General features: G+C 35.8%; 1 protein-coding gene across 1 annotated transcript; it reads right to left on the reverse strand.

Moving 5' to 3' along the window:
• Window positions 1–214: 214 nt before the first annotated feature.
• On the reverse strand, window positions 215–14,662 carry LOC112030867 (MAG2-interacting protein 2). Its single transcript, XM_024063536.2, has 12 exons — window positions 14,415–14,662; window positions 14,268–14,316; window positions 12,711–12,884; window positions 11,593–11,794; window positions 11,204–11,424; window positions 9,797–10,799; window positions 7,273–8,279; window positions 6,663–6,751; window positions 5,823–6,182; window positions 3,612–4,851; window positions 3,165–3,430; window positions 215–3,054 (listed from the first exon to the last, which is right to left on the reverse strand). The coding sequence occupies exons 1-12, from the start codon at window positions 14,505–14,507 to the stop codon at window positions 436–438; spliced, it is 7,323 nt and encodes a 2,440-aa protein (XP_023919304.2). The 5' UTR covers window positions 14,508–14,662; the 3' UTR covers window positions 215–435.
• Window positions 14,663–18,572: the final 3,910 nt, after the last annotated feature.

Below are 18,572 nucleotides of genomic sequence, written 5' to 3' on the forward strand. Positions count from 1 at the left end.
TTTTGTATTTTAGCTCAATTTATATTAGAATTCAACATATGTCAAAATACACAGGTTGATCACAGCCTGTTATTACCAACATAAAACCATACTGTCATTGGTTTACCCAATCCTAGGAACATTCAGGTAGATTTGAGTCCACATACATTTCACATGAACTCTGTAAGATTATCCACAAGTTTACAAGATCTACACAGCAATAAAAAGATGTTGATTTCCATGTGGGTTGCTTTGACCCACGTAAAACACATATATTGCTGTAAAATCAAGATTCAGGTGTCTACTATACAGTCATTTGTTTCACTAAACCCTCTCTCCCCAAACTGAACAGAAAGTCTCGATGACAGTTTTATACAACTACTCCTAATACAATTGCATTGCTATAGAAAATTGTATAAAAAAAATTATTAAAGAAATAAAACCCACCAAGCATTCTCATCCAACTTTATGAGATAGCAATGACAACGCGGATTGGATCAGACTTCCTAACTTGCCTCTCAAACTGCAAATGGTATTCTTTAATGGTTCATGTGACTTCTCAAGAGTGAACTCTTCATGCTCTAATACAGGGAGCTGCCTCTCTAAAAACCTACTAATACCGGTCTCAGCAATGTTAATGAGACTGAGTGATGCATTCGTGTGCATATATTTTGTGACAAGAAATCCTGCTAGAATATGCTGACCTGCCTTCACAAGCTCTGATATGAAAGCAGGGAAAACAATTTTTCTAAAAAGTAATGAGTTGTCTCCTTCATTGCCCTTGCTTTCATTCGACCCTTTCTGTGTAAGCTTCAACAACTGGGCTTCTTGACACTCGCGAGATAAATTCCCAACCACATAGCACAGATATGAGAAAGTGGTACCATAAGAAGAATTGGAAATGATAGTTGATGTGATCCCAGAAGACAATACAAGCAATAAAAACTCATGGTCTCTGCCAATTGTGTCTGAGATGCCTCCTTGTTTCAGTTTGTCCTCAACTTCACCTAAGCACTGAAACTGTAATGCTTCATAAGGCAATAACAGCACCATCTTTAAAGCCACAAAACAATCTATCCCAAGTAGAATCTGGGTCAAGCTCCTGGCACCATCTTCATCAAGCACTAATCCATTAGATTTTGATAAGGACTGGTCAATCAGCATTAACAGATCTCTCAGCTGGGACAGCATTACAAGTTTCTTGAAAGTCTCCAGCCAACAGGCATGAAAAGGGTGAATAGATAGAGAATCCTTTTTCTTCTCATTCTCAAGAGGCTCTACTTCTTGAAAGCTTTCCCATCCCTCGTCCCAGTTATCACTGCTCCAGTCATTTCCTGCATCAGGGGCTTCTGCAGAGGCTTCCTCATCTCCACCAATGATAAAAAGCCCCTCCCACTCTCCCAAAATGGCAAGCAAAGCATCAATATGGGAATGTGTAGTAGCAGCTCCACACAACTTTAAGAAGCAAGAAACTGCAGTCTCCACATTCGAGAGATCATCAGGGGTAATTTCAATGCTGAGGGAGATGGTGGCTGCAAGCTGAGATGATTTGAGGGCAACCAAAGTACTTGCAAACCTGCTAGAAGTATCCTTCAGATCTGACAACCCCTGATCGGCAGTAGTCTCGAAATTCTTACCAGTAAATTGCAACTCATCCCACCCTTCCCATGGTAGAACACTAGATTGAATCTCAGGAGAGAAACCCTTGATACTTCTACCCGAGATGAATTGCATAAGCTCTAGAACATAAACTCGAACGGAACTCGGCAGCTGCAGATTATCAGAAAACTTGGCCATCCTTTCCCAAACTACACACCTAACCCTCTTTAAGTCCTCCAAATTACCTTCTAGTTTACCCAGAGATGATAACAGATGAAACAATTTCTGATGTTCATGGGATTCATTGACCAAATCTTGTAAAATAGGTTCCAAGATGTTTAAATACAGATGGGGAAGATCATAACCTTCGTAGTCACCAGTTTCTGCTGAACCACTCGGCTGCAGTGATATGCCTTCAGAAAACACTTCAGCAACAGATCCAAACCCGCAGCCAGAAAAAACCATGGCTCTGCAGAAAATGAAAATGTCACCAGCAAAATCACCAATTAAACCGTAATTGATATAGCTGATAATGGTGCCCCAGCCCTGACTTGGTGATACAATGTCCTCCATCACCAATCTCATAAAAACCCTTAGACAACTCATTATGCATTCCGGATTGAACATGATATTTCTTCCTGGACTCTCATGGGATTCAATATCCTTGATTCCATCAGTCAATCTAATCCAAAAGTTCAAAAGAATGATGAGGCAGTCCTGCCATGCTGAGTCATCTGGCAGACTCCCATAAGAACCATAAATTGGTATGATTATTCTGAAGTACCGTTTCATAATGTCCAAAGCATCTGAAGGAACCAGGAGTTTGACATACATCCTGCAGAAATCATAACTCTGCTCAAGTTGACTTACAAAGCCCTGAAGGCTTTCAGGGCTTTTACTTTTAAAATCAGCCATAGCACTAGTCTCCAAAGCTGTCAACAGACTCAGGACATGATGTCTATAGACATCCTGCCATGATATGAGACCCTCTGGCACAGGATCAGTATAGATACTGGCAAGGGTCTGTACCATTTTTGCCAGAGCTTCCAAACTACTTTCTTCAATGTGTGTGTAGACTTCAGAGCTGAGGCACTCCAAGTTCACACCACCTAGTCCAGCAATATTTTTAAAGTTCAAGTTCTTAATGAAGGAAACCCTTTTGCATTCTTGCTCAATGATCTTGTAGAAATGAGCAAATCCAATGCTAGATATATTTGCTTCATGTGTTTGTATCATCGGTAATGAATCTTTGGTTTCTTCCAGCTGCAAGTAGCAGTCAGAGAGCAGGCTGTATACATAAGCAAGCCTCAACTTGTTACACCCATCAATTGCAGGGTACACAATCAAGGAAATTGTTTTGATTGTTTCTACAGCATGATCTATTATTTCTCCTTTAAATTCTGCAATTTCAGCCATAATATCATCATTTGTCCAAACCTCAGAAACAAGGACAGAGCTTAGCCATTGCAGTAGCACCTGCAAGGAAACAGAGGAAGACATTAAATACTAATGGTCCATCCACATGGCATGCGCTTATCTTCTATATTACTTCTTTTTAAGGGACAAATTCACACACACCAGCATACCTCAGTACAACTCAAGCCATAGATATTAGCTATTTTTAAAACATCTCTCAAAATGTTCTTCTTCTCCAACTTTACTGATTCAATTAGGGAGGCAATAACACCCTCAATATATTTGACATCCCCAGACAAAAAGCGTTCAGTTTCAACCCCAGGAATTACTTTCTCTAATGCTCTAGAACGATCTGCTACATGCTTTTGTTGTTCTAATTTTATTTTCCATTCTCCCCAAAATGTGGACTGCACTTTATCAATCCTTTCTATTTCATCTGAAAGCAAGCAAATAAAACAACAACAAGGTAATAACATCATTATATAGAAAAGAAGTTGACCCTAAATAAATGAAAGAGAAAAAGGAAAAAAAAATTATTTGTTTTAGTACTAAAGAACATTATAAAAATATTGCATTATATGCAGTTTAGGAGTCAAATGATAAAGTTTGCCAATCACCAGAACTACGTGGTGTGTGGTTTTCTTTAAACTTCCACAGTAGCAGCTCCCTCTTCTTCGCAGGCCCCTCACACTCAAGGCCTGAATTGTGTAATAAACCATATGTCATTCCCACATTCATGATGCTGCAACGTTCTTGGTAATCCTCTCTTGTTCTCAGCTGCTCCTCTATAACTTCAACTCCAGTAAACGCATCCACAAGATTTAATAGAAAAGAGCATCCCATTATGTCTTCCTCTTCAGTAGCAGGAGGTTCAATAATTGATTTTGCCAGAGAAGCAATCAAATTGTCTCTAGGGGCAAAACCATTTCTCGCCAACCAGGACAGAATAGTCACCAAAGCCTGTGTTCTTACACTAACATACTGCTTTCCAGGAATTGAGCCAGAAATCAATTTATTACCATGTTCTGCTTTCCTACTCAATTCAAGCAACCAAGGAAGTTGCAAAGCAGAAAAGGACAGAATTTTTCCATTTTCTCTCAGAACAGAGTCCCAATTGTTCCCATTCTCGATAGGCAAGTTTTTAGCAACGGCAGAAAGTATATTTTTTATCTTATCAAAATGAACTTCTTGATCATCACTACCAATCCCTTGAACCTGTTCAAAGCAATCTTTCAGGTGAACAATATCTTGAATACTGTGGGATGGATGTGAGATAACTGAGGAACCCTGAACTGAAAACTTGGGAGAAGTTGTTCCAGTCAACATGATTAATGTCTCACACTGGCCTTGCATATCTAGATCTTTCCATGCATGGAGCAATTCACCTATGGATTCCTCGTCACAATGGCTCAAAGCAAAACCTAGTAGCTGCTTTCGAGAACTTATATCCATGTTTTCAAGGGCAGGACCCCTTGCTATTGCAGCACATAAGTCCCAAATGAGACCATGTCCTTTTTTAGCTAGAACAAGGCAGAGATCAAATGCTAGTTGCAGATCACCTGCAACTGCAGCCTCTCTAGCAATAGCTTCCTCAACGGCTGATATGTCCTCTGGAGAGCTTAATCCAAGAAGCTTGGCAACCTCAATGAGTTCATCAACATGTAAATAAGCACCACTTTGACTTGTGATTGCCATTTTAACAATCTCCATTGGATCTTTTATTTGCCTGAATTGCATGGGTAGAACAGTCACTCCAAGGTTTGGAAGTTTGACTGTAAGTGCGTCAATAACATCTGCTTCTGCTTTCACATTTCCACTACTTGGATATAAATTCAGACATTCCCTAGCCTTCCAGATCTGAAACAAGTGGCAATAAAGCAATCAATGAATCTAAATATGGATATTACAATATATGTTATCCATTATGAGATTGGATATAATCAAGTATGTCAGTAAAGAAAGATGAATGGCAAATTACTAGATAGCTATCCAGCCCATCTGTGAGAATTCAGGCATTGTTCGTTCAGGTGTTGAGATTAAATGAACCTAACACAATTTCCAATGCAATATGCTGGTTGCTAATGTCTTGGTTTATTAATTGGAGCACACATTAACAGGAAGCGAGAATGATACATTGTTTGCTTCTGATCTGAATATTCTACATTAGAAAGACAATTTTTTTTTTTTTTTTTGATAAGTAGAAAGACAAAAAACTATACTACAACAAAATCAAAATGTAAAAATTGGTGGCTTGAATCTATCAGACATCCTCAGTTGCCCACCTGGATTCTGAAGTATATTGCAGTGTATTTGCCTTGGTGGTAAACAGGTCAGGTGGAGTTTGGCTTAGCCTTAGGTTCATGTCTTACCAAGCAAATAGTGGTAGGAAAGAGTACTACCACATCTTTGTGCATCCAACATATCTCAGTATAAGAAACTGTAGAAAATTTTATAACATGGTAATAGTAACAACAATGACAAAAACATATTTTTACTAATTCTTGATTCCCATATAACATAGTAAGTTCTCATGCCTCTCTACATTTATGCCGCTGGTGTCAGACATCCATCAACAATGTTTTTGAGTGTACAATTTTTTATGATCAAACATTGAGCCTCATTGTTGACATTATCTCCAATAGATCAAATCAAAACAGTTCACATCATGTTTGATGTCCTCTTATCAATGCATTTTAGAATGTAAAAAGGGAAATAAAGAGGTCTGTTGTACCTACCCAATAATAGCTTAAAGTCAAAAATCCTGAATGAATTAATTTGCTCCTAGATATCTTAATTAATCAAAGAAGATAAACTTTCCATATACTTACTTCAGGACAAGCAAGACTTGAAGCTGAGAAAAAATATTCCCTGGCAGCTTGAATGACAAGATTTTCTGCTTTCTCTGATGCCAAAGCAACTGAACTTGTACCTTTTAAATAATTCCTTGCGAGAGAAAATTTCCCAGCTTTCAGCAGTCCTCTGCAGAATTCCATCAACATATACTCTAGGTCCAGAAAAGGAAATGCCTTCTCTCTCAAACACTGCATATCACGCCACATGTTTGCCCAATCATTATCAGAACGACTAGGCTGTCGACGAACAAACTTTGAGAGTATCAGGCGCAGAATCTGCTTTACACCTTTTCCATCTGAATGAGCCTCTAGGAAGAAATTCATTGCCTTTGGGACCTGAATAAAACATGCACTGTCAAATCTAAGTCTAATTCTCACGATCAAACGGTTTTTTTATTAGTCTCGCAATCAAATGATTGTAAGAAACACAAGAATAGAATAAATATTGCACTGTAAGTAACATCAATTTAATACACTTTCTGGCACAACAATATCAATTCCATATCTGGAACTGAAACTCATTACAGCCCAAAAATTCATAAACCATAATGCTTCCACATATTTCCTAGAAAACTCCTATAGAAATGCTATCATATGTGTTCTGAGAATATATGATATCACAGAATTTTATGCACATGGCAACACAAAACAGCACCCAAACTGCACTGAAAGGGGACGGGGGGTCTCCAGAAATTTAAATATTTTTTCTTTCCATTTTATTCAATCTTTTTTCCCAGGAGAAGATTAAACCATTTAATGCTCATGATAGGAAACCAAAGCACAAAAGCATGCTCAGTGCAACAAAGGATTACAAACCTGGTAAAATTCCAAAAGCCTCCCTACTTCAATATGGCCTTCTGCCAATTTGAGTCTTCTCTTGAGGCCCTCAACACGTGTTTCAGTATCTGTACAGCCAGAATACTTCAATTATGCTCAAGAAAAATAATATATTATTTTTGTTCTTTGTGTATGTGTTATTTTTTTTACAGATATTGGTTTAAATCTTGGGATTTCCATTGCACAACTGCTCCACCTATTCATATCAAACCATAGGTTAAACTGCAATTTTTTCTCAACTATCAGCTCTCTCTCTCTTTCTCTCTCTCTCACACACACACACACACACACAACTTAGACCTGCTATGTCAAATGTTCAGTCACACACAAGCAAACCGTGTAGAGTTGCTCTCAAGCCATTGGAGTTGCACCAAAAGGTAGAAATCAAGGAATTTTATATTACTTCAGTCAAAGGGTTCACAAAATTAAGTGGGTCCAACAACCAATTAAAACCAAAACAAAAACAAAATCAAAATTAGAATTAGAATCCTCAAATATATCATATAAAAGGTGTTACAATGTAAAATCATATTAAGATCTCATTTACCATGATAAGAATTTTTTAAAAAGCTTATAAAGCAGAAACCACCTTGTATTTGTGGAAGCTTTGACAATATGGCTGCCATGGTACTCCACTTATCTGTTACTGTGCACATATATATGCACTGTAGGGCACAATCCACAGCTTCAACCTCATCCTTGAAAAAAACATTACTCTGGAAGTCTGTCCATCCTTCCTCAACTACCATGTCTCTGCTTGCTTCCTCAATTACCGTCAAGCATATGTCCAACTTATTCTCCAATGCAATTTCCTTCATCCATCTTACCAGAAATGACTCATCATTTTTGGAATCTGCAGAAAGATGGTAATCTGGCATCTGACCTAGAGAAACTGAGGCTTCATTCTTAAACCTATTTTGCATGAATGGAATTGCTTTATCACGTAATCGTTTAACCACATTCTCCTCTTTGACACCATTGAGCATCATTCTGAATTTATCATAGTCAGATAATTGCTCCCACTCAACAAGACTTATACTGATACTCGCGTCACCATCACTGTCGTCAGAATATATAAGATTGTGCAAGTATGAGACATCCTCAAGGAATTGCTGCAATTCACTGATACCTCTGTGATAAGCAAAGTCAAGCAAGTAGAGGCAATTATCTAGCTGCCCAGTAAAACTATCAATGTCTCTAGCTCTATTCTTGTACCATATTGAAAGTTCAGTAGTTGATGGCCAAACATATCCTTGGCACCGCTTAACCATGGGTTCCGTTCTGATCTGGATACCAATCTCATTATTTTTGGGCAATCTGCTTATAAAGCTTACCATCTTCTCACATTCAACCCAATCTTCTTCCCTCACAGCAACACTAGTAGGAGGGGACTTCCCAGGAAGAAGCTGCCCATATGTTTGTACAGGAAGTGTTTCAGGTATAGCACCTAAAACCTCCATCATGAAAGGAGTCAGAGAAAAAGGATGACGCTTGAATAGGAGGTTCAAGGCCCCAATTTTGCCACTTCCAGCAAGTGTAACAGCAGCTTCATTAATAGGCATAACACGAAATTCACGGTACTCCTGCACAGAAAACCTGCACAACACTATGTCATTAAACTGTGAGTCAGTAGAAACAATCAGAGGAAAGTAATATAAATTGAAGCATTACACAATTTATCAATGATAATCATGCTATGGCATGCAATTTTTCAGTGCAAAATTACCTACATTTTACCTTTGTAATGAAAAAAAAATTAGTGATATAAAAATTAAAATTAATAAAATTCTTCACAGTACTCAAATAAAGAATAATCTAAACACCAACATGCGTATTGAATATTCTAAATCTGGTGATCAATGTATCTAATAATAAAATTTTAAAAAAATAAATAAATAAAAAGTATTCTGAAGTTTGCATTTATGGGACATAGAGATATTTAAACACTTTGGCAAAAGTCTATAAAAGGTTTTTAAAGAAAAACAAAATCCTAAAATGGATAGCAGTAAATCTCATTCTTTTTTCTTTTTTTGTATGTAATTGATAAGAAAAGCCCATAAAATCAATAATAAATCAGGATTATAAATTCAACCATTCCCTTCCATTTAATGAGATTTTAAGTACTTAAATAGTCTCTTTTGAATAGTCAAGTTGTAAATATTTATTTACCACGATCTAAGAATAGGTTATTAAATAGTAATAAAATTTCCTCACTTTTTTTTTTTGGGGGGAAGGGGCCGGGGCAGGGGCTCTTCCTAGAGGTCACAACAACATTCCTATTTGGAAATAAGGCATCTCTTTTAATTGATTTGTATTTACAACATTATAACATTGTTGAATGGACCCATTTGAAAACAACAAGATGATGACAAAATTATCAAAGATTGGCATTCCTTGTTCCTATACATTGACATATGAATAGTTCCTGGATTTGACCAAGTGATTTTTGAATCCTTCTTCCTTCCTCTATTACCCGAATATTATATCTTATTCATCTTTTCATTTTTAAGATAAGCTGCATCTTGCTATACTGCTCCAGATTTAGATTTTGTAAAATATTTGCAAGCATGTTAAATTAGTAACAGGAAGGGGGTTAGATAATAAAAATGTTGGGCAGGAATGCATAAACAAAGAAATTCATACGATAAATATATCCCTATCTCCCATATCTAAGTAATCTAGTTGAACACCTAGAGTTTATATGATAAGAAGTCTTATTCAAATATAGATCCCAAAATATATAATGAGAACTTTTTTTTTTATAATTCCATAGTAGGGAGAGGGGGCGGGGGTGGAGGGGGGAGGATTTGAACCTTGGACATCTCTGTTGGAAATACCATGAAGTGCCAAATTGAGCTACAAGGCTCTTGGCCCCAAAATATATCATGAGAACTATTTTAAAAACACCACATCTACATGACAAAAAATATAGTCTGAACTATGCTATGATAGAGTTGAGAGAAACTTCAATTAAAAAAAAACATTTATGACAGACTATAATTGATTGTATAATATCTTCTATTTCTTTCTTAAGTGTATATGGCTTTAAATCCTTCAAAGTTATATTATTTCAGCAAACAACAACAACTATAGATTCTGCAAAAGCATAATACCTGCCCATATTAATCCCTAGATAGGTTTCCAGCCTGTCTCTGAATTGCAGTAATTGAAGTCTAGCCATGCGGAAATCCCAAATCTGGCTACTTTCATGATCCTCTGGTTCCGAAAACCTATATTGGTTAGTTAGGCGCAGCCCGTATGCAAGCAAAGCCTTCACAGCATCTTCTGTAGGTCCAACTTTATCTAGACATTGAGAAATTACAAAAGCTTGATCCTTAATATTAGACAAAAACTTATTTATGTCATTAATGCCTTGGCTGGAATGCAGCCACTGCGACTTTAAAACTTCATCTTTATCCATCCCATAACAACCAGCAAAGTCCAAGGCAGCCTCATACTTTTGCTTGCTAATTAAGATATTGTACATTTCAGGAACAGATCTCTCAGAAAATGATATCAAACTCCATCGCAACCTAGAAATATCAAATTGATTATATCTATCTTCAGTAATCAGCTCCACATGATGCAAGCCATCTGTTTCCCCAAAATTTGATGCCTTGTATCTGTCTTCAGATGATGTAGTCTCCAAAAGAAATATGTGTCCTGGAAACTGCTGTACCATTTCTAGAACAGGCATGGAATATACAGCATCATCCTGCTGAACTTTTGAACCACTTAGGATATCAAGCATGGTGACAATACCACTCCGTTTTACAAAAGCAATGATATGGTCAGACCACCAAGTAAAGTCCACAATATCACTTATAAAGTCCCCGCCTCCATTTGACAAACTATTGGTCACTTGCAAGTCATTTATCTCTCTGCAAGCAAAACTTGAAAGTGAAAAGCATTCTTTATCCAGCTTGAAAATTTGCAAGCATCCTCTAACATCTAATGTAGCAACAAAGTTGACCTGCGGTGAGATTAGCACCTTTGGATATGATAGCTGACCCACAGAACCTTTTGATTTAGAATACAAGCCCTCAAACTGAGTAGAGAACAGTTGCTCCATATCCAGGAGTTTACTTCTACGCCAAAGAGAAATATTACAGGGTCCTGCAAGGAAATTATAAAACCGATTATTAAATACTTAATGAATAATCTTGTTCAGTAATTTAGTTTTCCATGTTTCAAGAAAGTGATAAAATATTCAAAATAGAATCTAAACAACTTTGTACAAGACACAGAAGAGACTCAGACACAGTGACTCCCAAACCAAGAACATTGATCTTCAGGTTTTTAGATATGGCTCACATACACATTAATTGAGGACATTCGAAAGCACAGAATGTCAAAGCTAGGACAATCTGATGAGTCTGAAATGTTAAAAGGATTTATGGCTCATGGTTGCATGTCTGGTATACAAGAAATGATGTTAATTACATGAAGACCTATACACTCACATACACGTGCACAAAATGTTCATCATAGGAAAATAAAGAAGTAAAACAGAAACATACCAAAGTTCCCACCAGAGGTTAGTGAGCCGCTGACAGAACCGCCAACAACAACTAGCAATGAAAGTTCTGGATTGTAGTCAAAGCAGAAAACATTGTTAAACTGCTTCATAGGTGTTAAGCCACTATCTGAGGTGAGAGCAGAGGATATTGAGGCACTTGGCGCCTGACTGATCTCAATATGCTGTAAGGAACCATCTGATGTAACAATAATGAAGCTGCACCTGGAAACATTTCCAATAACTTAAACAGATGCCAAGTTGTATTAATCTCTGGAGTGGTCAAAAAATAAACCAGAACCTCCAGCAATAAACAGGGTTGACAAGAAACTAGTCTTCATAAAATTCTTTTCAAATTTCATGAGAGGCTGTGGACAGAAAAAGAACACTTACAAGAAAGATCTCTGTTTGTCAGAATCATTCTGTGCAATCAGGCCTATTATTGGTACAGAGATTTTCAAATGCTTCCTTGTAATTCTTGTTATCTCTTCACCATTCACTTTAATAAAATATAGTGTACCAGTATCATCAGCAACTCCAAGAACATCATGACACTCAGACCAAGTTCCCGTAGTGAATGTAGCAATGCTTCCACCTGATACATGGAAGATAGGTTAGAAAAAATCAACACAAAAAATGCAATATCATACAAAGCTGACAAAGATGAAGGGTAATAGCTTATGGATTTGATAGCACTTACACCAAACCATCAACATCAATCAAATTTTATTTCACAAAATTACTGCAAACTTGAATCCTCATGAGCAACTGCCCATGTGCTTATACTTAACCCCACCCCCCAGCTTTTCTCTTAAGTATAGAGATTTTTTTCATTATTTAATTATTTGGTTGTTCCATTTCCAATCATGGGTAGACTTCTAGAAATAAAGGACTAAGATGTGAGAGTATGCTTCAATGCAAACATTAGGCAGCTGACATGGCTAATCCATTAAACTATATATGTACAACATTATATATCCTTAGCAGAATATAATGTGTCTGTGTTTTCATCTGTATTTATTTAAAAAAAAAATTAAAATAAATAAATAAATAAAATAAAAAAAAATTAAAAAAAAAAAAAAAACCAGAGTTATGTCTCAACAGTCTTGATACAAATAATAATAATAATAATAATAACAATAATAAAGGGTTATATGATAAAGTATCAGTGTTACATGTTATTAGGCATTACTAGACATTTTTTGAATACTTTCATAAGCTGGCATCAATAGGAATTAAGCCTATAATATATCTTCGGTTAAGTTAAATCCACATAAGAACAAAGAATATATAAATAATTAGATTATACTATTTTTATATATATGACACCAAATGCCAACATTTTCAAGGATTTACCTCTGTAGTCAATTTTAAAAATTGTTGATCTAACCACCAAATTGACACAAATCTCTCTGTTTAGAGCATATAGAAAAATATGTAATGTGATAGCTAAAACCAATGATATCAGAAGCATATTTCAATCATCAATGATGTCAACAAATTGAACTTACTAGTAAAAGTTCCACAGGGCTCCAGGTAGTCATCATCCTTCAGCAGAATTGTTATCTGATTTCCAGAAGCCACAGCCACACGTTCACCTCGTCGAGAGATAAACAAGGATATCATTTTTTTCAATGTTCTCGGTTGCTTGTATTCACTCCATTTGTCTTTGAGTTGACTCAGACCTTCAAGGCATTAGGAAAAAGAATCATAAAATTTATAAACTGCCAGATTTTTTTTTTTTTGATAAATTAAACTGCCAGATGTTGACCAATGTATGCACAGTGAAATTCAAAAAACATTTTCCAAACAAAACACGCACACATTGTTGGGTTATAAATTTATTATAATTCTTTGACAAGACAAATACTTCTTCTTGTAAGACACAACTTGTACAATTGACAAGAGCCTTGTAACTCAACTAGCTAAGACGTCCAAGATTCAAGTCCCACATTTCCCATTGTAACTATCAGAAAAAGTCACAACTTGTACAATAAACTTCACCTTAAAAATGCTACTTTCAATCAACTAGAATAACCCACAACATCAAAAGCACGAATGGGACACTTTTTCCATAAAACGTAACAAAACCATAACCATAGAACTTCAATATTTACTCTTATACATGGCAGGTATAAACCAAAGCGTGCCAACCAGCAAATGATGGCAGATACCCATCTACATATATGATCTTATAATTCAATTACAGACATGAACAAACATATCCAATTCGAAATGCTAGAAAGAACTCAAAAATTTGTACCGCTAACATTGCATTACTTAGAATCAATATGTTTTTGCTAAATAACTATTCATTATAACCTGTTAAGAATACCCAATATAGCCAATGAGCTCTAGCTCAACTAGAACCAACTCCCTTGCAAGTACTAGGTGGAGTGTGAAGTTGTGCATTCAAAACTCACCGTGTGTGCAACTTTCCCCAGTCCAAAAAAAAAAACAATACCCAATATAAAATAATACTAATAAAAAACCCATTTTATTTATCATACATATAACTCATTTGAACTAATCTTACAAGTAGTTACAACTGTCATATAAAATTCCTAAAGATGAAATTTTGACAAAAGAACATATTCTTCACAGTTCAATTCTCATGTTAATAAACTACCAACAAATAAATCGAAAATCCTGACCTTCAAGGCACGTATAAAAAAAATTGCGCATTACGATACAATTACAAACAGGGGTGCCCATTTGCATGTGGAAGTTATATACTAAAACTTGCCAACCAGCAAATAATGTCAGATACCCATTTGCATTTATCATCTTATTATTCAATTACAAACATGATCAAATACAATTTATTCATTCAAAAAAAAAAAAAAACCATTTTCACTAAATAGCTATTCATAAAAGTTATAAATTAAAAAATATATATAAAAAGCTATTTTAACCAATCTTACAAAAACTGAACAAAGATCAAAATTTGACCAAAGACCGTGTTCTTTCACAGTTCATTTCTCACGTAAATTATTAAATTTGATCTTCAAGGCACGTATAGTAAACAAAGTGAAAGTGCATTACAATAGAATTACAAAGAGACCCACCTCGTGAAGAAAGCAAGGACAGGAGGCTTCCTCTCTCAGTTTCATTTGCCTGAATTCAGTGTCAATTTGATGATTTAATTTCAATAAATTTATAAATAAATAAATAAATTAAATTAAAGGATGCAAATTAGGTTTTTGGAATTGAACCTGTTGAGGAGGGTAATTGGGAGTGTAGGGTTTAGAAGCGTGATGACGTGTCTCGTATAGCACAGTCTGTGCGTTTCGTTCCTCCATAGCCATAGCGAAAATTCGAGATCTCAAACCCTAAAAAAAAGCCATTAACGCACTCACATGCATTTCATAGAATGAGACGAGTAAGAAGGCGGAGTGAAGGCGAATACGACACCGTTTTTGGGATCGGAAGGTTTATGTATTCTATTTCTAGTACTGTTGAACTTGTTGTGCGACACTGTTTGTTTGAAGTTCAAAAGTAAGGGAAGAGGAGCTAAAAGACATAGAAGGCCCAGTCCAATTGTGTGTTGATGGATAAGGCTTTTGAGGTTTCCAAGAGAAATGGGTTTCAGCCCAAACCAAATTTGATTAAGCTGAATTCAAATTAAAAAGTCGGTTTATTTTATTATTGAGATTATTTTTGCTACTATTCATAAGTCTCATTGCACTTTTTGATACTATTCATGAGTCCAACTATATTATTCCAGTTAACTTTTACCTTTGAAAGAGAGTTTCAACCTATGGCGTCCGCTCCTGATGAGCGCTCTTTATCATCAGACCAAGACACCAATCAGTTTTTGGTGTAAGCGGGGATTGAACTCCAGATCTCTTATACAACCATCAGAGACTTTACCAGTTGAGCTAACTGGAACCCATGCTAACTTTTACCTTTATCTACAGTATTTTTGGCAAAAAGTTTTCAGTTTTAGCAAAATAAATAGATTACAAACAAACCTTTAGAGAAAGAGAAAATTTGTGGGGGGAAAAAAAAAAAGAGAGGGAGAGATAAAGTGAGAGAGCTCACCCTTGCCTATAACACAATACTCACATGTTTCCCAATCCCTCTCACATTTCAATATTCTTGTAATTCTATTTTGAGATTAGAATTGGATCAAGGGGATAGGATGCCTCTTATCTAATTCCACCATTCTTTGAAGATGCTTCAGATATTGGTTTTGGTCCCAAAAACTCTATATGTATATATCCCAAAAACTCTATATGTATATATAACATGGTGAACATGAAAAATAAAGAAGATTAAATCATAATTAATCAAGAAAAAGTAAAATGCAAAATGCAAAAAAGTTACTAAGAGCAGTTAGTAAAATATGGTACTCATATAATACAGCAAGTATTAGGGGTGTCAATTCGGATTAGCATGTCAGGTTTGTGTCGTGTCGAGGTAGGGGTATTCGACTAAATGGCTCGACTCGAACCTAACCTATTTAATAATCGTGTCATGATCCTTCAACCCTAGCCCGACTTGTTAATAAAGCGGGTTAACCTAACCCAACCCACTTGATACACTTAATAAATGAGTCATGTTGGGTTGACACGAATGTAACATAACTCATTTCAACTTACATAATATTAAATATAGTATCCATCTAGAAATAATTTTTTTTTACATCCCAAAAGTAGTGCATACACTTCAAGTCCTCAACACACATTCAAAAAAATATAACATATATCTAGAAATAAGTTTTTTACACTCCAAAAGAAGTGCATACACTTCAACCCAAATTCAAAATAACATAATTTAACGAAAATAAAATAACATAATTTAACAAAAATATAATATTCTTAGAACTCGGCAAATGCTAAGTATCAATGCTAAAAGAGTTGGAGCAAATAGTAAAATAATCATGACTATGACTATGATTATCACCCATAGATTCTTTATTGATGTCCAAATTCATAACATCTTCCACAAGCTCATCCAATTTCATTTGTGCAAGTTCTATGCCAAAAAAAGTGTAAGTATTAGTAGTTACAAAATAGGATCATGCCTTAATAGTTTTACAAGAACTAAATAATAATAATGTAAGAGTAATAATAACTAATGAAACAAATAAGATTACTTTTCTCTCCATACATCCAATATCTGGTGCAAACCAATGCCTCAACAGTGTCCAACCTTAATGAACTCATAAATTGATCAATCACTCTCCCACCAACACCAAAAGTAGACTTTGAGGCAACAATAGAAAAAGGAACACTCAAAACATCACAAGCCATGGAAGCTAATATATGGAATTAGAACTGCTTTGCTTTTCAAAATGAGAGAATATCTAAGTTTGCACTCCTGTCCACTCTTGGCTAATATAAATAAATTTCTAATTGACTTTTTGTGAATGGGTAGACTTTTCATCAATTTCAAATGAGTAAAATTCCTAGATAAACAACAATGTCAATGTAAAAAATGAAATTAGATATTTATAAGAAGGTTTAGAAAGTTAGGGTTTGTAGGATTTAGGGTTTATAAAATTTTAATTTCCAATTATATCATTTATAAGTTTTTGTAATTACGCACCTTTAAAAAAAAATTAAAATATAGGTTGAATATAAAAGGTATTTGACAAATCTAAAATATAATGAATATTTATTTGTTATATGAGTTAAACGGGTTGTGTAAAATGAGTCATTTCAGATTGATACAAATAAATTGGGTTGTCAAATGTGTCTATTGCGGATTACGTGGATTGACCCGCTTATGACACGTTTTCTATTGTGTCGCTTTCGAGTTGACCTGTTTATAACCCAAACCCATTAAGGCCTAACCCTAACCCGCAAAAACCTGTGTTGGGTTCGTGTTGTGTTCGCAAGTTGGGTTGAACATTGACACCCCTAGCAAGCATATGGGCGGGTATATTTCGGCATCTTTCAAAAAAGTATGTTTCAAAAATTCTTATATTCGTATTTGAGCATCCGAATGTTATGGGTAGTGATTATTACGGAATTTTAACTTTCAAATTGAAATTAATGTGTTTATTATTGTATCTTTGGAAATAGATGAAAGGTTGAACGCGAGTTATTTTTAATTTTTATGTATGTACGCAAATTTTACGTGTATATGACATGTTTTAACTAACTAGTCTAAAATAGTAACATAATAAAAAATTATATTGAACCCACATGTCAATAAGAGTGTTAAACTATTAAAATTCATAATTTTCTAACAATTTGAACTTTTAGGATAAATGGCAGTTTTTCTATATTTAAAAAAAAAAAAAAAGGGATAAATGGTAGTTTTAATTTATTTTTAATTTTTATAGTATTAATGTGTGACAGCGTCAAAATATGATTGTTAAACAATAAAATTTCTTATTTCTTATTGGTTTATGCTTTTATAATAATTGGTCATTTATTAAGGATCGTAAAATTTCTAATGGTTGTATAAGATATCTAGAATTCAATTCCTGTCTACACCAAAAATTAATTGGTGTCTTACTTTGATAATAAAGAGCTATCATGAGGAACGGATACCATAAGTTGAAACTCTCTTAGGTTGAGAGAGTAGACCCAAGCCCAGCTTGCCCTTTAATGAATTTGTAGAGCGTAGGCTCAAGAACTAGGCCCTAGTAAGGGGTACAACTGTCCTGCATGGTTGCATGTGGATTCATCAACTTAAACATGGATTGGGATGCACAATGATGCTCCTCGGACTGGTCTTACCAAGCTTAATGTTCTTATTATTTCTTTCAAGATTGATTACAAAGGTTCAGAGGGCACGGGTCATTACAAGACTTCTTAATGCCGTTTTTTCCGTCTCTCTTTCAGGAGAGACTCCCTACGTTATATACCTCTCTAAACTGATCCTAACCCTCCATTTGTCAATCAGTCAGGCCACCACTTGAGAGCCTGTCCCATCAATCGCATCCCTATTCCTCCAGTGGGTTGTAGCACCCAAGGCAGCACTGTTCAAGAGTTTTGTCCTCATTAATGCGCCCAGGACGTTAGTTGAGGGCATTCAATGCAGAGGTGACAGCTCGCCTAAGGCTTGCTCCTTCGCTGTGCTCCTGTCGCCGACGCATGGCACTGAACCCTCTCCTCCTCGGATATTTAAAAAGTCCTCTTGGGTGGGGTGGTGCTCGTGTTCTTCCGAGATCTCGGACGCCCGAGGGTAGGGCCATCCTCGGATATGTTCCTCGGGGGTCGGTCCTTGCGCTTTCATTCTCGGACCCCTCATGCATTCTCGGCGCGGGCCCTTGGGCCTGGCTTGGAATGGGCCAAGGTTACCTGATGTTCTGGCCCCACAATTCCTATCTACACCAAAAATTAATTGGTGTCTTAATTTAATAATAAAGAGCTATCATTTAGAACGGATACTATAAGTTGAAACTCTCTTAAAAA

This window comes from Quercus suber, unplaced genomic scaffold (genome assembly GCF_002906115.3).
Source record: "Quercus suber isolate HL8 unplaced genomic scaffold, Cork oak 2.0 scaffold_41, whole genome shotgun sequence".
NCBI lineage: Eukaryota > Viridiplantae > Streptophyta > Magnoliopsida > Fagales > Fagaceae > Quercus > Quercus suber.